Raw genomic sequence first — 21,595 nt, forward strand, 5'->3', positions numbered from 1 at the left:
AGGTCCGACTCAGGTTTCCAGTGCTTTTTTGTTTGCCCAAGTGTGTAGACATTCTCATGGGTCCTAGTTTAAAATGGATGGGAAACAACAGGGCTGAGGGGCTGCTCTTCCGACGTGAGGACTCCAAGGAGGCTTTTCTCACTCCAGCCCATAACGGACACTGCGCAAGCCCTGGAGTTAATGGTCTTGTAAAAAGGGAAGGACGTTGCTTTGAAAAGAAAAGGAAACCCGGTTGTATATCTTAGAGGGGGACTTGGCAGGACAGGAAAATAAGAGAGCTATCCAACAAAGTTTTGACTAGGGCTGTGTTCTTCAACCTTAAGTTCTGTTGGTGTACTACAACTCCCATCATCCCTGACCATTGGCTAAATTGTCTGGGGAAGATTGGAGTTATAGTCCAAGATCATCTGGGCACCCATGGTTGGAGAGACCAAGGAGTAAGGATAAGGTGAAGAGCTCCCACATGATGGGAAGGGCAGAGTTGGCGCTACTTGGTTGTTTCCCTTCCCACCAGATAAAAATCATTCCTGTTTCAAGTGCCACAGTAATATTTGATGTGTTTCATGTGGAAGAGAACAGGGTTATAAGAATTCCAGTATATTTTCACCTGTGAGGCTTACATTTGTCCTTTCTTTCTTTCCTTTCCTTTCCTTTCCTTTCCTTTTCCTTTTCCTTTTTGTTTAACTGATCTGGAAGGCAAATGCAAAACCTACATGATTTATGGTGTATGTTCAAGTTGTAAGGCTACCTGGGAGTAAGTCATTGAAACATGGTGGGCTTGCTTTCAGCATCTGAGTCTAGCTTGCAAGCAGTACTAGTGGAAAGACTGGACCGGTGGAAAGCAACCCTTGACTGTGCATTAGAAATAAGAGCCCAGTGGATCAGGCCAATGGCCCATCTAGTCCAGCATCCTGTTCTCACAGTGGCCAAACAGATGTCTTTGGAAAGCAGGCATGCACAACCCTGGTGAAGCAACACTGCCCACCTGCAATTCTTAGGAACTGGTATTACAGTCCATTTGTTTTGCTCTTAGAATCAGATTCATCCACCAACCACACGACAGGAGCAGAAGCAGAATTAGTCGCAGAGTTCAACCTCTGTTAAATCAATAGTCTCAACGAAGGCACTTTTATTGAGGTTTTGATAATTAAAAACCACACAATTAATCAACCCAAAAAATCTTTACTTGGTTGCTAGCATGCTAACAGCCATCTAATTTTGCAACACATCATTTGTTCCTCTATAACCAGGCCTTTGGCTGATTAACATTCCATATGACCTCTTAAACGTGTTGGGGTTTTCTTTGGGGGGGGGCTGTGCTATTGGTTTGTTTTTGTTATGTATTTTGTGTTCTTGTTTTGTATTTTTGTGTTGAGAACCACCCTGGATCTTCGGATGATGGGCGGTATACAGATGTAACAAATAATAATAATTTGTTTTCATATTGCGTGATAGTGGATAAACTAACTTCAATAGTAAAACCTTTATGGTCAAAGGGGTAGAAAATTGGAATGCTTAGAATTGTGGGGCTGGGGCTGGTGTCCTTAGAGTTTTTAGAAAAACAGTAGTAATGTAAAACAAAGTCAAGGCTGGCTGATGAGAGGCCACTGTTCATTCAAACTTGCAGTCCATACTTATTTTTCTCAAGGTGCCTTATGATTTGCATACCTACTTTTAAGCCATTTCTCAAGGAGACTGTACTTCTTATGTGGGCATTTATGTACATGCATACTTTTAAATCACATGTCCCAAATGTCATGGATGTTTGGAGGACACAGTCATCTGGAAGCTAAACAAGAACTGTTGTTATTTTTCTCAAGCACAAACAGAACAGCCACAGGAAACACCCGACTCTACCTCCACCCTGTTTCTCTTCCACCCGACTCTACCCCAGTACAATTAAGTCTAGTGCCTCCTAGTGAACAGAGGCAATATGACACTGTTATGTTTATACAGAAGGGCCTGGTTTATTTAATTTTTAAAAATTGGTTGGAGGACATCGGTAATACCCTCTTTGGTTGTTACATTATACCACACTGAACAAGACAGAAAAACTAGGGGAGTGTTGGGTGCTGTGTTTTTTGGTTTTTTTTTGCTCCTGGATTCTTTTAATATTTCCCATATACAACATTTGCTTGCACTTTTTACCTGTAGCTAATCAAGCCTGTAACAAATGAATTTGTATTATTCATATCAAAGAAATATATGTATTAATGAGATGAAATCCTTGATTCAAAAGGTAAGTTAATATGGCTTCAGTGAGGGGGGGGGGAATGTTTAAGACAGTGATCTTAGCCATTAAATTCAAATGCCTTGAGCAACTTCTCCATGAGCAGTTTGATTCAAGAATACATTCCCATTGGACACCTAAGCTTCAAATAAAACAACGTTGCATATTAAATTTCAGCACTTTCTTTGATTTTGTTCCCATCTATTATAAGTGGTCTGTGCCGCTTGATCCCTAGGCAGTAGCCTGTTGTGCATGCTTCCTAGGAAGTGGGTCATACTGATTTCAGTAGGCCCCACTTCCTACCAAGCATTTAAAAAATTGGAGCCTTACAGCACATTCTTGTGCATGTTTATAAAGAAGTCCCTCTTTATCCACTGTGTTTACTCCCGAGCAAATCTCATTGGAATTGCAGCCATATTTTGTTTTTAACATATATGGATACTTGTCCCTAACAAAAATCTGATCACATTTGTTCTCCCTTTTTGTATAGATGGTAGACAATGTATTAATATACATGTTTAAATATAGGGCAGTAGGTCTTTTGTATCAGAGTTTTTGATACTTTCCTTGCTTTAAACCAGTGGTTTTCAACACTGTACTGTGGCACCCTGGGGTGCCTTGAATGATGGTCAGGGGTGCCGCAGGCAACACTGGCCTCTGTCCCTCTTTCCTTCCCTCCCTCCTCTGATGCCCTCTCGCAACTCTGTCTCCCAAAGGCTTGCATGGCTGTTTGTTGCAGCAGCCCTGGCTATAAGCTCCCCAGGTGAATGGTGCCTCTGGGGCTGGTCAAGGGGTGCTGGTTGCCAGGAGCTGAGGCGGCCTCAGAGTAAGCAAGCAAGCCAGTGAGGGAGCCCAGCCAGTCAGTCTGCCAGCCCTTGCTGTTGGGAATGGACAGACAAGTCCCAGGCCCTTGTTGGGGCAGTGAGAGAAGGGACCTCTCTTTGGGGTGGGTGGGGGACAGCTGAGAGACCAGGGGCAGCAGCAGCTGCTGCCCAGAGGACTCCCAAGGAGAGGGGAGAGGAGAGGAGGCTGAGGGAACACTCCACAAGGGAAGGTGTCTGGAAAAGGGTCAGAGGCTGCCAGCTTTGCAGGCAAAGGGTGATGTAACTGGACTCCTGAGCCCCACCGGGGGGGGGGGGGGGACAGAAAGAATGCAGTTGGTCAAGGGAGCCGTGGACTCAAAAAGTTAAACCTCTGCTTTAAACAGATACTACTAATCTGTTTGTTTTGTTTTAGAGGTATTTTTAAATGTCCTATATTATAAAGAACTGTTATTCTTTTTTAAAATAACATTGTGAAGAAAGACAGTAGGGATGAAATAATATTTATAGTTGTGGTACATTAGTATTGGTGTTATACAGTAATTAATTCAACAGTGCCATAGGTGTGGGTAGGTCATAGTAGACATTTCTTTGTTGTGTTATTAATGACATTCTTGTGCAACAGTGGCGAGTGTCTGGAACAGTTATTGTTGCTTAATGAAGCATTGTTTTAGCAAGACTCAAAATGTCCTAATTGGGTGGGGTACTACGTTTCAGAAGGGGATTTGAGAACGTGCTAATCTGCGTGGATCACTTACAAGTGCTGCTTTTCTTGTTTGGTCTTTCGTGAAGAATAGCAGGGGATTTTCCGAGGTGTGGGTTTTGGAACAAGACAGGTGTGGTGTAAGTCAGTTTTAACAGGGATGCATACATTTGTTTTCTGATCAAAACAATGGCGTTGGTCTCTGACCCTGTGAAAAAGGCCAAGTTTATTTACTATGACGAGTGATCCAGCTATAAAAGTACTTATTGGTTCTGTTCAGCTTCTTCCAGGGATCAGCTACAACGCCATAGGTAAAAGACACTGCAATTTAATATTTTGATTTTCTATAGAGGATGTCTGTGTGTGTGTGTGTGTGTATGGGTTTAATTATTATTATTCCTGTAAAGCAAAAGGGGTACTAGCCTGAGACCTAGTAACTTGCCTAAGGCCAGTGTTGAGCTGTTGCTTCCAGCTGTTCCACACACCTCCCAGAACCCAAAGAGGTGGCAGATGTTTTTATTGAACTGTATTATAATGCAGCTGTGCTCTGTAGTTTCCATTTCATTCATTATCGACAATTCTGGAGCCCATACTGTACTGATGAGTGCCTTAGAAATGACTGGTAGATTGGTTCTAAGCATAACTTGTTTTTGTTGGATTTTTGTTGTACTGTATACTGTTTTGGGCAGTAGAATCTTCAGCTAATTTAGTTAATGATCCATAAATAACCAACACCAATCTATGAGGAAACTGTTGGTTTAAATTCAGTGATTTTAATAACTGTCATGTAATTAATTTCTCTTTACATCCCAATTTTTAACCACATGCAGTATAATGTGGGTAACACATCTGCCTGCCAGATAATGTGTGTGTTGGATTGCTGCCTTAAATGTATACAAATGCGATTCATTTACATCTATATTAATACCTGCTTGCTTTTTGTATTCTGTGCACATTGCTTATGCTGGGGTGTGAGGCACAAAATACTAAAGGGATGTCGGCCATCAGTTTGCACAGATCTGTTCATAAGCTAAAACATTCGTGTATTTAATTGCTAATAGATGAGCTGATGATTTTGAGGGTCTGTTTGATGTCAGTAATGGTCTCTATAGACAGGGGCAGAGCAAGTGGGGGTGTAGGGGGCGGTTCGCCCCATGTTCCATAATGGAGGGGGTGACCAATTATCAAGGAAAAATTACTGCCCTACTAGGGCGGTTCATAAAAAACTTTTTTTTAAATGCCTGCTCCAAAGGTCTTATCTTACTATACTAGGGATTATATAGCTATATATGAAATTTCATGCATATCGGTTAATATCTTGACCCTCCTCCACCAAAATAGCTGTTTACTTGGCTGCTTACCTATGTCATGAAGGCTGAAATTTCAGTTCAGTAGAGCACTTACTGTTCCCAACCCTAACCCTGTGGAAAGCCATCTAATTAGACTTTAATTTGATTTTGAGATGTTTTTAGGAGGCAATTTAATTATTGTTTGATTTTATACTAATGTTATGTATCTGATGTTAGCCACCCTGAGCCCGACTTCGGCCAGGGAGGGCGGGATATAAATAAAAGGTTTTTTATTGTTATTACTTGTTAGTATACCTTTGTAAGAAAATATGAAATAATGTAAAACCATTTTTGCGGGGGGGGGGGGAATCAATGGGGGGGTGACAAGAAATTTTCCGCACTGGGTACCACCTGACCTTCCTAGTTCCCGGGGGGGGGGGGGGGACAAAAATTTTTTTGCCCCCAGGTACCAATTTACCTTGCTACGCCCCTGTCTATAGAGTCTATACCAAACCAAAGTGAGGTGAAATTTAAGTTTGCTAGTACTGTATTCTGTGTAAGAAACATTTACTTCTCACACTTACAGCACAACTTTTCTCCAAGAAGATAAGAGTGGCGTTTTCACCTGTGCAGTAGGATAGTCTTGAATGTGTGTTAGTGGCCAAGGATTACTTTAGCAAGCTTCATGGCTGAGCAGAGATTTAAATTAGTTCCACCTAGTGCAAGCTTGTCTAGGCACTATATTACACTGTTTCTAACTACTGAAAAACCACACTGGTATTAAATCTGAATTTTCAGCCTGGGTAAAGTAGTAATTCTATTTTCCTACACTTTCTCACTAGGTTCTGTCTAGAGCTGTGAAATATATCGATATAGAGTCCAAAACTGGTTTGAAGTCCATATGGTGTTGTTGGTTTCTGAGTTTTGGACCTGGCAATATATCCCGAATCATGGATGTGTATTTTGGCTGGGCAATACTATTGTCCAAATCTGGTTTCAAGCCCATATCATGATAATTGGTTTCATGATGTGTGTGTGTGTGTGTGTGATGTAAAAAATCACAATGAGAAAAAAACGTGAAGCCAACCAATGCCTCTACATAGCTCCATCTGTATTTCAGACATTGTGATATATATCGCCATGTTTAGCTGGTGATATATCGCGATGTTGAAAACCAGAATATCGCCCAGTCCTAGTTCGATCATAGACACTGCTAGTAGCTCTTCTTCTCTCCTACAAATGCACACTCTTAATGACATCAGTGGGGCACCTGTGGCCTGCAAAATGTTGCCAAGCTCGCTTCCCATCATCCTTGACCCACTGGCCATGTTGGCTGCAGCTGATGAGATTTGGAGCCCAGCAGCACCTGGAGGGCCACAGATTATTACTCATGGTTGTAACTGGATCTGTACTAAACTGAGCTGAGTGTTCTTATAGTGGATTGCTCCATTGACCAACAACATAAGAAGAGCTTGCTGGATCAGGCCAGTGGCTCATCCAGTCTAGCATCCTTTTCTAGCTTTGGCCAAACAAATGCCTATGAGAGGCCAGCGTGGAAGACCTGCATCCAACAGCACTCTTCCCACTTGTGATTCCCAGATTATTAACACATAAACAGGTTGGTAGGTGGGAGCAGGATGGGGAAAAGGTAAATTCCAACTAATCTGCAAGTGTCCTCACGGAATCTGTGAAGAACTGGAATAATGACCGAAAGAAACTCTGAATTTGATGTTTTGTCTTTTGTTTTTTTAAAAAGGACTGTCTCACTGTGGTTAGAGATTTTGTGGCTGGTGAACAAATTGAAAGTTAATCCAGAGAAAACTGATGATGTGATACTACAGTACCTGCCATGTTAGGCTGTGTTTATTTAAGATATCTTTGTACTGTCTTTCGGAGCCAAAGGTACTCTCAGGGTAATTTAAATAATAAAAAGTTAAGACATAAAGCTATTAACCATGCAACATAACGCCGTAGTGAAAGCACCAGTTTTGTTCAGTTAGAAGCAACATGGAACAGCCAGGTATACCAGGTCCATTGGAAGATAATCAAGGAAGGAGCCACACAATAGAAATCCACATGGATGGGGCCATTACTGAAGAGGCCCAATCTCTTGTACCTCACCTCCTAAACCTATTGGGTTGTAATGGTGAGCTGGTGAGCAGGGCACCTGTGACCAGTTTTAGGGCCCGGAAAGCCTGGTTTTTAACCAATTAACTGAATATTTTCTTTTCTTTTTGCATTTCAAGTTATGTAACACAAATCCTTTGAAGATCCTGAAAGAATGGAACAGTTTCTCTTGCATGTGAGAACTCCTGATGTAATAATTAAAAAGTTGTTGCACATGCTTTTAAAGAAAGGCAATATTTAATACATCAACAGTGAAATTAAGACACTTTAGAAGAGTTTCATGTTGAAGTCTAAAATATTTCCCAGCTTTGTATATATATAAAAAAACAAGACTGAAGAGAGAGAAAATCATTAAACTCCATCAAATTTGGCTGGGGGAGTAGAGAGATGGCACTTCTTGTGTGGCATGTACAGAAACCAGCATTGCTGTAATTAAGAGTGCTGAAGTCTTAGCTTGTTGCCAGCCTCTCCAGTTAATTGGGATGCAGATCTTAAATCTACAGCTAAACCCTGCCATTCTGAACCTAGCCCACCCAAGGTGTCAAACAAAATAAAGGCTAAAAGCAAAATAATAATAATAATAATAATAATAATAATAATAATAATAATAATAATAATTCAAAAGCTGAATGAACAAACAGTTGATTAAAATACAAGTCAACCTGTATAATTATAGTAATAAGTAAAAATTTGCAATTGTCATATACAATGCAATGTGCTCAGATCCTGACAGTCTAACCAGTCAATACATAGTAATAAAAAAATACTTTTACCCTATCTCTTATAAAAGAGGGTCTGCAGCAGGTATGGGCAAACTCAAGCCCTCCAGATGTTTGGGACGTCAATTCCCATAATCCCTAGCTAACAGGACCAGTGGTCAGGGATGATGGGAATTGTAGTCCCAAACATCTGGAGGGCCGGAGTTTGCCTATGCCTGGTCTGTAGTATTTAAGCACTCAGCTTGCCAAGCATGTGCCAATTTGATTTCTTCAACCTGCAGAACTTGCACTTCTGCAAGTACCCCACATAAGGTCTATTTCTGAGGAATCTATTGCTGTGTTCTGGAACTCCCTGCCAATTGAAATCAGTCAGACATCCTGGCTATATTGTTTTAGGTGCCTGTTGAACACTCTTTTTTTTACTTTTTTGTTCTGGCAAGTCTATCCAGACACATATATTATTGGATATTTGCTTTTTATTGGTTTGTGCCCAATACAGTTTTATTTGTGCCCTTCTTGGAGTGACCCTTTGATCAAGTGGTATAGTGATTTTCTACATGAATAGGGTTTGGCTAGACTTTGACTTCAGGCTGCATGTATCTCAGAAGGGAGGAAAGTGAGGGCTGTTAAGAAAATGCTTGCAGGGCAAGAGGGTTGGTTCATAAGAGAATGATTCATAAGGGAATTCTGTTGGGACCTTTCAATATGGGAATACGAAGATTATAGTTCTAGAGTTGTATATATGCAAAACAGTTCCTAGTATTCGAATCAGTCAAAACTTGCTCTTGGGTCCCATGGGTGTTTCCCAGAGTAAATGTTCTAAGCCAGTGGTTGCTGCCGTGAGTATTGGACTTGAGCTGTCCTCCTTGGCTACTTTTATGTTGGTAGAAGGAAGTGCTGTCTTGAGAGTGTCCTGCATGTGTCTTGGTACTCCACTGATAGATAGCAGCTCTGTTAAATTACCACAGCTAATTGGTTTTCCACAAACACTGGATCTCATGTTCAATGGATGCACAAGACTAGCCAATCAGATAATGCCCAGTGCCCAAGGTATGCATTTACTAACGTGCCAAATCATTTGCAGTTGGATTTAAAAGCTCAGCCAAACCTACCTCACAGGATTGTTGTGAGGATAAAATGGGGAGGGGCTGAACCATGTACACCACCTTGAGCTCCTTGGAGGAAAGGTGAGATATACATGAAATAAATCAAAAGAGAGCAACATGATCAGCAATTTGTATATGTTTAGTAACAAATATAGTACAGTGTTTTCTATGCATTTCTCTTTCTCAGCAATTGATATATCAAGTGTTTTGTCATCATAAGGTAGGTGTGTGTGTGTGTGTGTGTGTGTGGAGAGAGAGAGAGAGAGAGAGAAGTTGTAGCCAACAAAGTTGTCCTGTTGGCACTTGTTCAACAGAACTTCCTCTCCCTGTTGCAAAGGCAAAACACACAAATGTAGACTATTTCTTAAACTCTATAAAAGATAAGTAACGAATGTGGGTTTTATATTTAACCCTAATTGGTATCTCTTCCTGTGGCAATACTGAGCAGCTTTTGCTTGTAATGCAAGACTTAATGAACAAGTTTTTGATATCGCTACAGATATATGTTGCTGCTTTCGAGAGCAATCAGGGTGGATACCTATAACCACCTTGCTGATTCAGTGTCTGATACAAGGTGTGGGAGAAAAACAGTTCTTAAGCGTTTCTCTGCTAATTAGTCATGGATGAGATGTGGGTTTGTTGTGGAGGCAAGCAGAAAATGGATGAGATCAGCATGGGAAAAGAAAGAGGAATGCAGTAAACTCAAGGGCACGTTCTAGGGAGCAGTGGATGAGTTGTATCTCTTTTCTGTAAACTGTGTACAGGAGGCATGAGAGGTGGAAAGTGTTTGAAAAGGAGAAGGCAAGGATGGGTTTTTTCACAATGCTATTCTGTGCAAATTTATGTAGATGTTCTGTTGAGTTCAATGTGAATTGCTCTCAGATATAAATGTGTGTAGAGCTGCAACCATTGAAGGTTTTCCTTCTCACTGTTCATGGTATTCAACAACAGTAATGTTGTTGTTGTTTAAAAAAAAAGCCGACTTCCGGCGGCGGACGCCATTATGGGTGGTCGTGGGTTGCTTCGGCTGCGAAGCACCCAGTTCATCCCGGGGGTCAGGAGCCCTGCAGCCGCATAGCGGGGCTCCGGTTGGGGTGCGGGAAGAGCGTCCCGCACCCTGGGCTCCCTGGCTGTGCCCGTTGTGGCTCCGAACCCTTCCCCCGCGCCCCCTGTAAAGGGGGAGTGGGGGTGAAGGGACGACGGAGCCGGGCTATAGGGGACATGCCCCAACCGGGATGGAAATGCGGCGGCAAAGCCTGTGATGAGCGTCTAAGTTCTACCTGTCATTAAGGAGCTGATAAGAACCCAGAGGCTGTGAGTAATTGATTGACTCTTTGTATTCCTGGAACGCTCTGGGGGAAAGAAGAAAGGCAGCCCGCCTCCCTCCCTTCGAGTGGGGAAAGAGATTAACCCTTTAAGTGACTGCTGCTACAACAATCAATAGAAAGTACTTGGAATTTGAAAACTGAGTCTGTTGAGATCTCCCTTCGGGGGTTAACTGGGGAAAAAATATCTCCATTTGAAGTTTTGGTCTTTATACTCCGGCTTCGGAGAAATGGCGGCGACTTGGTTTGTCGTGGGAAAAAATTGAAACAAAGGAAGGAAGAGACAGGAACTGAAATTTGATACTCACCCTCTCTCTTAAAATGCTGGACTTTGTGATTGCGCTGGCATCGAACTCTGATTTAAGGGATGAGGAAATGCTCACTATCTTGCAGATGGAATTGCTTAATCGGAAACTACAGGTCTTGAGTGGAATTATTCATAAAAAGGATGTACTTTCCACAGAGGAGGCCTTTCAAAAGTTTTACACAATGGAATCAAGCCTTGGCAAAGAGCTGGGAGGGGCGCTTGGAGAATGGTCTGAAATGGCTGGGCGAACCCGACAGGAAAAGGAACTTGAAACGGGAAAATTTACAATATCCAGACCCCGAGGTGGCAGCTCGGGGGCAAGGGACATGGAATTAAGATTTTTACAAGAAGAAGGAGGAAAAAAATCGGAGGAGCCCAGATTGGAGATGAGGAACGCCCTGAGGCTCGATGCTGGGTTTGTTGTGGACGTTGCCTGGCTCTGTGGACACTCAGAGGAAGACAAAGGGAGATTTGGCTGTGGAGAAAGACAGGAAAAGACAATGGATAGAGGGGGAGTGGGTTGAAGTACTAAATGTATAATTTAAATGGTCTGCCATGGTATCCGAAATCGGAGTGTGAAGTCTGTTAATTACAAGTTTATTTTAATTAAGCAAGGAGATATTGAATTTTAAGTTAAAAGCAGCATGATAAAGGACAGAAGAAATAAGTTTAGCTATAAGAATATTTGGTTATGATTTAGGTTATAATGCAAAGATCGAGATAAGTATGTTTTCTTTTTTTAAGTAAAGTTAAATCTTTTTATAGAAAAAAGTTGTTAAGGAAATAGTATATTGAATTAAAACCGAAGGTGAAAAGGCGGGGGAAGTCAAATGTCAAGATTCAGAACTAGAATTTTTTGTGTGTAAGGTATATAAGCAAGAAGAAAAATCCTGACTTTATGTGTATTTGTATTTGTTTTTGTATTTGTAGGTGTGGGGTTGGGTTTGTGTTATATTATGAAAATGCTAATAAAATTTTGTTTAAAAAAAAGCCAATTATGTATAAAACCCCAAAGAAGTATACATTCAGATGCTCTTCAATCCAGCCCATAAGGCAAGTTGAGTCAGTCACCTCAAGCAGCAGATGTGCTGACTGAGGAGCATGTCACCTGCAGCTCTCTGGTCTTCTTTTACTGGTGGCGTCAAATGGCAAAATGTCCTGGCTGGCCCTGTCTATATGTAATGTTTAGGGACCAGCAATAACCCTGAGGGACTTCACAGGGAATATAATGAATTAACGACAATCACCTTCCTGTCCTAATGTTTTGGAATCTCTGCACCAAATGTTTCTTAACATGCCTGTGAAGCCTCACGATACTGTCACGATCATTTCAGCCACATTAAATGCCACAACTGGGTCAAAAGGGTACAGTTATACTTCCTAGGTTAAGATTGACAGCCGCTGCCATATCAGACCACACCACTCCCCAAACCAGGCTGGCAGAGGTCTGGAGAGTTTGATGAGACCTGGGTGTGTCAGTAGCTGGAAGGCAATTGCTCATTCTGCAGACTCGCAGGTGGCAATATACCGTAGTTCTCCTTGTTCCCAGCCATCCTACCCATTCCCTTGTAATAAAGTATCTCTGTCTCTATTAACCATTTCTAAAATGCCTTGTCTATTTTGTGTCCTGCCTTTTAGAAGGACACTGTTAAAAAAAAAAATAGCATTGCCCACCAGAGGGGCATCAAGTGCCACTGCAGTTCCAGACATTAACTGGATGTCATCTACTACTGCTTGCAGCCATTGCCAACTGTTTGAATGCCTTCAAGCTGGTCTTCTAAGAAGCAGGTGCTTAGGGTGATAGGAGATGAGGCTGGACTGGACAGTAATGGAAACAATTTAGATCTGTGAAGTGGCCTTGATGGACATTATAATCAAATGATGATAAACTTGCAATAAGACAACAGTGATGGTTGCAATCTGCATGTCTTCAAAGAGCCACCAGTGAGAGATTAAAATGGTCAGTCTGTCCATGGTATGCTCTCAGTCACTGTACAAATTCCTATCTTCACTGTGGTTTTTCACATGGAAAATCCTTATTTAATTCCTGGGCTCCATGATGCATGTCAAGCTTTCTTTCCTGTTACAAATGTGATGGTAAAACAAGGGAGGTCTTTTCTCTCTCTCGGCTTCATACTGTATCTGCGCAGTCCTTAAAATAATGTAAATATTGTTGCACGCACTATTGACCGTTGTTTGTTTCTGTTTTGTTCTCAGATACATCCCATAGTGCATGAATGGACATTTAAGAAGCCTTGCTCCTAAATTACTGTGAAAATGGAAACCTCATCTCTGCTGTCATCCTTACATGATGATTGTAGATCAGACCACTATCTTGAACCGCACTACAAGGAATGTTACAGGCTTGCCATTGATGCGTTAATTGAAAGTGGTTCAGAGGCTTACCAAGAATTTCTTTCCAAAGAGAGATGTGCAGAGTTTCTAGCAGATGACGAAATCAATTATATACTGAACACAGTTCAGAAAATCCCTCAAAACACAGTTTGTGCTACTGACAATGCTGTTGATGATACCTCTTCCTCAGGAACATATTGGCCCATGGAATCAGATGTGGAAGCTCCTAATCTTGATTTGGGTTGGCCTTATGTAATGCCTGGAATTAATGGTGGTACAAATATTGAATTGCTCTTCCACCCCCCTCGAATACAACCTTTTACAATAAAGGAAACTATTAGGAAGATGATAAAAGAAGCAAGAAAGGTAAACTTTTATAGTTTCTTTTTTAAGCATCTAATTTATAATAGATAAGTGACATTTTTTATTTCATTATTCATATCAATGTGAAACAGAAGTTCATAACAATGTAAAGGGACATTTATCTGCCAGATTACTTGAAGTGCACCCACCTAGATTTTGAACTTCTGTGAAAGAATCATGAGAATGTAGCCCTCGTGGCAGCATGGTTATTGAGACTCTTTTTTTCTCTTGCAACTGCAGCCAGGCTTTTTAATTTAATTCTGATTTAATAGTTTAAACCCATTTTTATTGTTATTGTACTGGACCTCCTGTACATTGCTTTGTGGTGACAATGATTAAGCAGCATACGAATAGTTGAAATAAATAAAATAAATTAGGAATTTAGTAGTAAATATATAGCAAGCCAAGAAACAGAGAAGCAAGCAGAAAAAGAAACTGCGGGGCAAGACACCACCAACTCTGGTGTTAAAACTTTCAAAACAATTTCCTTTTTGAAAAAGCAGCTGCTGATATAGATCGGTGTGTGTGTGTGTGTGTGTGTGTGTGTGATCTAAATGTTTAAGCCCACAAGTTCCCCCCCTCCATAGGTAAACTGTGACTAACTGCAGCTGAATGTGGTTGCAGACTATCTAGATAACATAGCAGAGGAATGGTTAGACTGTCCCATGTACTGTGGCCCCAGTCTAAACCGAGGGGCCCATGGATGCCTTTACAAAGAGAAAATTAGTTGCAGAGCTCCAAAAATGGATCTACAGTATAGCTTGGCATTTGGCCCCAGGTTCTTTATTTTCTCAAACTATTAAGCACATTTTTAATGCTGGTGGATTTCAGTGAAGGACGTTTACCACTTCTGTAGCAAAATCAATGGGATTTAATTGTGATTTCCTTTGCATGGGTTGTAGAAGTTTGGAAGATGAGAACAACCAGTTGTATGAGTAGGGAGAAGCAGGAAAGCAATATGGCTCATGCATATTTGTAATCACTCTACCTTTTTGTTCCTTGATTGTGGTATGTTTAAATTCTGTGTGAACTAATTTTGGAAGAAACAAATGTTTGTGTATTTAGATCAACATCCCCTCTGCAGTAGTATTAGTAGCAGATAACCTTGCAGGCAACACAGATACAATGGCAATGGCTGTCCAGGTTTGGCTTTGCAACATAAACTTGAAATACCAGAATATAACTAGCTAAAAGTGTAACGTCTCTCTTAAAGGGATTACTAACTCACTCGCACTCATTTATAGCTCCTTCCCACCATAAGCACCCAAAGTTTTGACAGATGTGTGCAAAATGTATGTGTGTGTTTTAACCCCACAGTATGTCATCTTCTTGCATTTCTGTTGCTACCTCCCTTTTTTCTCCTGGTGATTTAAAATTTAAGGGCATATTCATTCTTTCTGTGCTGCTTTGTGCCTACATAGCATTCCTGTGCCTTCTAGGGAACTTTTATTTGTTCCGGGAGAGGTGAAGAAGTGATTTTCTACTTGTGCCAGATACCTTGGGATGCAAACCATGGGTTTTCAACCACCTTGGTTCCATATATTCATGCCTGGTGCCCCATATTCTACTCTGTAAAAAGCATTATTAAGAATAGTGGGTTGCCCAACCCACTAAGGGTTATATAATAGCAATTAATTGCCACATTTATTCAAAATCCAGTTGAAACTTTTTAACTTAATAAATTAAACAACATTGATTCACTTCATCCAGTGATACCTGCTTTTCAAAGTTTGATAGCCATTGATACCCCAGTACTCCCCTCCTGCCCCCTTCCCTCTTAGTGGAATGCCAAGTCATCCCAGTGCCTCTGAGAAGGTGCTGCTACCCTGTTTGGGAAACAGCAAGCTAGATCTTTCCTGTGAAATAAATGGCACTCGCAACATTTTTATATATATATATATATATATATATATATATATATATATATATATATATATATAAATTTATTTATAAAATTTTTTATGGCACTCGCAACATTTTTTAACTCGGATGGAACTCGGGATTGAGTCATTATTTTATTAAGCCGCTTCTGTAGGATTTAAGAGGACAATTTATTTAATGACATCATTTCTAGCTGACAACCAAATAGCACAGGAAACAGCCTTAATAGAAAAATTAACCAACAAGCTGAAACTGACATGGGGACAAATAGAAGGAGACGCCTTCACCCCGGTATGGCTCCCCTTTATCACACACACAGCCCAACAAGACAATAACAAGAACCCACCAACAGCATACAAATCAATATGGCTAACCTGATCCAAAACACCCACCCACCCCACTCACACATGAAAGCAAAGACCACCACAGCCAACCACAAATGAACAGCCACACCCTAAGCCAACCCCAACCTCTCACCACCGAAGGAACACAAGTGAACAACAGAGAACCTGCACAAGCAACGCTGACACCAAACCCTACATATATTAAGTAAAATAGAAACATCGCCACCTGACCCCACCCCACCTATCTCTGCCCCCCGTCCATCTCTTCCCCCCTTTTCTCCCTAATGTCTCAACAAATGAAACTGATTTGTAAAAAAAAATGTTATATGGAAAAAAATACGAGAGAGGGACATTGCACATACTTTTGTAAATCAAGAAAATCTTTAATAATAACAAGTGACTACAGATGAGACAGCACAAAGGTTGTTTGGCTACTACAGTATACAGTGGTACCCCGCAAGACGAATGCCTTGCACAATGAAAAACTCGCTAGACAAAAGGGTTTTGCGATTTTTTAGGTGACTTGCAAGATGACTTTTTCTATGGTCATGCTTCGTAAGACGAAAATTTCAATGCATTCCTATGGGAATTAAATTTCAATGCATTCCTATGGGAAACCGTGCTTCGCAAGACGAATTTTTCGCAATACGAAACGACTCGCGGAACGAATTAATTTCGTCTTGCAAGGCACCACTGTACCTGTCACTACAACACAAAGTGAAAAGCATTGTCTTTAAGTTACAGCTTTAAGACCATTGTCAATGTTGTGTGGATGGATTGACCAACTGAGTTAATGCTCAGACTTGAAAGTGAAGAAAGAGGTTTATTTGAGTCTTGTATTATAGAACCTCCCTATGAAATTATCAGTTGCTCTGATTTACAGTTTCTTTTGGGTTCTGTGTCAGTGCAGTTTATAAACCGTGTAAAGAAAACTTCCCTTTGAAGAACTTCAAATGAATGAATTGTTATAGGCGAACTAAAACAGTGAAGTCTATTTTTTGTAACCCAGCTCAGAAGAGCACATGTGTCACCTTAAATGAGAATTGGAATAAGATCAGCCCCCTCCAATGACTATTCTACATTCTACATTCTTGCTTTTTTCAATAATTTAAGAAACTGTAACTTGGGCTGAATTAGATACATGTAGCATTACATTCATGCAACTATGTGTTTTGTAAATAGCTGCTGCAGGGAAGGCTGAGTTGCCTGGAGTCAAGGTGGAGGGGAATTTTAACTCTCACCCTGCCAGTAAAATTGCCCCTCAGAAGCTGCTATTGGCATTTCATTTAAAATTATTTAGAATGCTTTTTGTAAAAGCAATAAAAAACATCAGCTTGAGTACAATCACAGTTAGTGTTTGTATGAGGTACGTTTTCTTTACATTGCAATGTAGTCGAAGCAAAATTCCAAGTATGATTGATACTTGGCCAAAAAAATTATTCCTTATTCCTTATTCCTTATCCTCTTTCCCAGTACCCTTTGTTCATGATGAAGGGCTTCGCTTACCCCTTCCTCCCTGGCAGGGAGAGGGGAACCATTTTGGGAGTTACCTTAGGTGCCAAAATGTCTTGGGTCGACCCTGCTTTATCGACACTGCTAGAGCTTCTACATAGCCCCAAGATCTATACCTTAAGATGCCCATCAATCCTGACCTTTAAAAATGCCTTGAACTTACACTTATTACAGTGGGCTTTTGCTTCAGGTGGTTTCTGGGTCACTGCTGTTTTGGAATACAGTATGTGCTTTAATCTGCTGGTTTTAAGATCCCCCCCCCCGCCGCCATATGAGGTTATTTTATGCTGGCCTGTCATGTTCTTGTAATCCATCCTTGCTGCTCATTGACCTATAGACTGCCCTAGACATCTTTTAAATACTGTTTTCAAAAAAATATTTGAAATGCAGATACCAGTTTCTTGACCCATTCTATAAACATAGGCTTTGTGCCAGCAGCACAGAGGCATGTTTGGAACTTTCTGAAGCTAAAGCCGTTGAATTTTGTGTAAAGAACTCATTTCCTTAAGGGGAATTTGTGTCTTCACCCGCATGCCTAAAGGAGCAGGGCAAGCACCACCCTACTCTGTTTTCTTTCAGCTGACACAGCAGCAACAGCATGCAGGCCTGCTCTTAGCAGGCTTTTAGTTCTCTCTTCAGCAACCTAAAGGCTTAAGACCCTTTCTCCCCTCTTCATTTATTCTATTCCCCCATTGTGTATCATTGCATTTTCTTTTCCTAGTTTTCCTCCAAGCCTCGTTCCTATTGTGCATATGCATAAATAGAATTTTTTTATTATTATTTTAAAAAACCTAAGGTATTCAAGAAAGGGTTGAATCCATCCATGTCCTTTGATGAAGCTATGAGAGACTTTGGTTTAAATTGGTTTCTTTTCTCCATATAAAGGTTGACCAAAGGAGATGGCATCTATCAAGAAGGGGGGGGGAAAGGGGGGTTAATATAAAGCTGTCTCCGCAAATTTATAATTTTAGACTTCCTAACTTGATACAAATCGCATATTTTTGTTCTTTCGTGTTTGGAAAAGGACACACAATAACAAATAATAAGTCGAAAAACTGACCTTGAAGCAATATAACAAATAAATTGAAAACCAATGAGCACAGTTATACCAGAGACCACTCTGAAAATGCCAATACTGTCTGCCTCAAGGTAAACCTCTCCTTAAACTTTTTCAACAACAATGTTAATCGCTGATCTGGGAAAATAACAATTTATACCACTGCAGGCATTTTCATCACCCCTTTGGTTGGAAAGCTATGAAGATGACAGCTACTAAAATATTGCACTGACTGGTGGAGAGTTTTATACTACAAAGGTTGTTTTGGGGTTTTTTGTGCATTGGTTATATAGTAGCACAGATCTAAGGGATTGTGGAGATATACACTCCAAAGAGTTCTTGACTGAATTTATTTAAATACATTTTCAAGGAGAATTAGACAATATGTTGCCGTCAGCGCTTCTCTGTTGCCTATCCATGTTGGAACTCCATTGTGGTAATGATTCACAAGTGGAGTCCTCTTGATGTTGAACGAGTGAAATGGATTGCAACATGTTTTCAACAAAGTAACATCAAAGGATGCAACTGTTGACCAGGATGCCATTGGACAACACCCAAATATATATTTTTATGACAGAAAAGCAAATTTAATGAAGGTTAGAGCAGCAATATTTGGCTTCTTATATGGACACCATAGGCATATTGCAAAACTGGCCCTACAAATGTTGCTGGACTACAACTCCCATTATCCCTGATGACTACTTATTTTATTAAGATACGTGTATTTTTATATCGCCCTTCACAACAGTCACAGGGTGTTAGGTACCATCTATAGATAAGTTACATGGTGAATTCTCTTCTTTTGGTTGAGATGGATTTAAAGGGAGGCTTAGAACACAGTTTAGTCCATTGGGTAGGGTTTATTTAGTAGCCTATGCTATGCACCCATTGTTTTTAGATTGAGATGAGGGGTTTGGTGGGATTCTGGAGCAGTGTTTTTTATATTGTGGATACTATCCCCAAGCCGGGACGTGGGTGGCGCTGTGGGTTAAACCACAGAGCCTAGGGCTTGCTGATCAGAAGGTCAGCAGTTCGAATCCCCACTATGGGGTGAGCTCCTGTTTTTCGGTCCCAGCTCCTGCCCACCTAGTAGTTCGAAAGCACGTCAATAGTGCAAGCAGATAAATAGGTACTGCTCCTGCGGGAAGGTAAACGGCGTTTCCGTGTGCTGCTCTGGTTCATCAGAAGCGGCTTAGTCATGCTGGCCACATGACCCGGAAGCTGTACGCCGGCTCCCTCGGCCAGTAAAGCGAGATGAGCACTGCAACCCCAGAGTCGTCCGCAACTGGACCTAATGGTCAGGGGTCCCTTTACCTTTACCTATCCCCAAGCCAAGTCTCTCTGCTGTCAGGAGAAGCCGCCTCTCCTCTCAGTGTCAATGATAACTAATAAAGAATACAAAGGGAACCTTACCCACATGACACCGACACAAAAACTTGGCACATATACCATGTAAAAGAACAAAAGTTTACAGGGTAGAGTACAACAAAATTAAACACAGCAAAACATTAAAAAAAACAAATTCACATAAAATTGTCAAGTAATAACAGAGTAAGTTGCATCATACTCAAAACTGACTTCATCCATCACAGCTCTCCATCTCTAAAAGCCTGATGTAAGAGGTGTCTTCACATATTGGTGAAGTGAATATACTGTGGGTTCAAGGCACACCTAGGGAGATCATTCCCCAGCCATGAAGCATCTACTGAAACATGCTAGCTTGTTCTGTAAATGTATTTTTGACTGGGGCTGATGAGAGTTGGGGTCCCAGAACATCAGGAGGGTCAACACAGGTTATGCTTCCTTCTCATAAAGGTTGAATTCATAGGGCTATGAAAACTATATCTGTTTGCAGTTTCACAAAAGCTGCTGTCTCGCTGCTTGTGGCCACACCAAATGCACAAATCGTTCAGACCCTATCTTCAGAATGTGGGTATGTTTGCTGAAAAGCATTGTGGCATCTATTAATCATTTGAAAATGGATACATGTCACACTGCGAAAAGAGAGGTGTTGGGCTGAGCCGTCTTTCCACCATATAATCGAATAAGAGCTAATGAGAAGTCTGAAAACAGTGGGTGGACAATGAGTAGTAGCATGGCAGCGTTCATTATCAGGGCTGTTATATCCAGTTTGTTCGGTAATTAATATTCTAATGGAGAATATGATGAAGACATACAGTGAACAACACAAACTGCTGATATAAAAGAACAGTGTGACTCCAAGCTCACAAAAACTGTTCTGATTTTTTTTTTACAAGATAGATCTCTCTTCTTTTTTTAAGACCATTATCATTTAAGGAACTTATGATGGCTTTGGCCACTGTTACTATTGATGCAGCTATGGAACTTACACAAAATACCAGCAGCTCTGAGTGGGGAATTCTTTACTCTTAAGTGAAAACATGTAACACCAAAATGGCAACTAAATAAATGTGGTGTGTGCTTAAACTATTGCTTAAAGAGTGGGAATCTCAAGTCTGGAATGTCTCCATTAGATTTTCACCTATCAAACATTGTTTTGTGAGTCCATGACAATTCCAAGCAAGAGAGAGAGTTCTGTTGGTTTACCGGTATTTTGGTTTGTTACTGGTACATCTTTTCCCCATATTTCCGCCATGTGCCGCCTATGATAATTTATTAAGTTTTTTGTCTGGTATAGATGGGTACTATTACAGAGAGTTAGTAGGGTGATACAGTGGTTTTTAGAGGACTAATGTTTCTTTTTAATACAAAAATCAGAGGCTGTTCCGATAGAACAAAAATGCAAGTCAATATAAGCCCCTGACTTGACTCAGCTCCTGAGATGAAGTAGTACTGCAGGTATTGTCATCTTTATAATATTGACTCCACAGAAGAAGAGTTTGGATTTGATATCCCACTTTTCACTACCCAAAGGAGTCTCAAAGCGGCTAACATTCTCCTTTCCCTTCCTCCCCCACAACAAACACTCTGTGAGGTGAGTGGGGCTGAGAGACTTCAAAGAAGTGTGGCTAGCCCAAGGTCACCCAGCAGCTGCATGTGGAGGAGCAGGGAATCGAACCCAGTACCCCAGATTACGAGTCTACCACTCTTAACCACTACACCACACTTGTATGTGCACAGCTCTGGGGTGCAATACTGGATGCACTTGCTTTGGAACTTTAATCCCCCCCCCTTTGAGTAATTATGACGAAGTGTACAAACATCTGCTGTTGCTGCCTTCTGTAGTAATTCAGCTTCTGAAATAAGGTCACTGTGTCTTTTAAGTGGGGTTTTCTCTTCTATTTGTTTGGGAACAAATGTTGTAAACTTGCTCATGATTACTTCAGGATCAGCGTGAAGACATTTCCTAACTGTGTCTGCCCTAAAGACTCTCTTCTTGAGTTCTCTATTAATATCTGCTACACGGTTACCACACGTGAGGCTGGCAGACCACGTAGTATTTGCAAAGGCACATCCATTTAGCTTTCTTGACCC

General features: G+C 40.9%; 1 protein-coding gene across 2 annotated transcripts in view; it reads left to right on the plus strand.

The window, feature by feature from the left end:
• The window catches only part of FAM83B (family with sequence similarity 83 member B), a 59,783-nt gene that overhangs the window by 11,718 nt on the left and 26,470 nt on the right, over positions 1 to 21,595 (plus strand). For both annotated transcript variants that reach the window (XM_033143168.1, XM_033143167.1), the window contains exon 2: positions 12,845 to 13,348. In XM_033143168.1, the coding sequence (XP_032999059.1) occupies positions 12,905 to 13,348 (444 nt within the window). In that variant the 5' untranslated portion in view covers positions 12,845 to 12,904. The remainder of the gene's footprint in view (positions 1 to 12,844; positions 13,349 to 21,595) is intronic.

Source organism: Lacerta agilis, chromosome 3 (assembly GCF_009819535.1).
Source record: "Lacerta agilis isolate rLacAgi1 chromosome 3, rLacAgi1.pri, whole genome shotgun sequence".
In the NCBI taxonomy this organism is placed as follows: Eukaryota; Metazoa; Chordata; class Lepidosauria; order Squamata; family Lacertidae; genus Lacerta; species Lacerta agilis.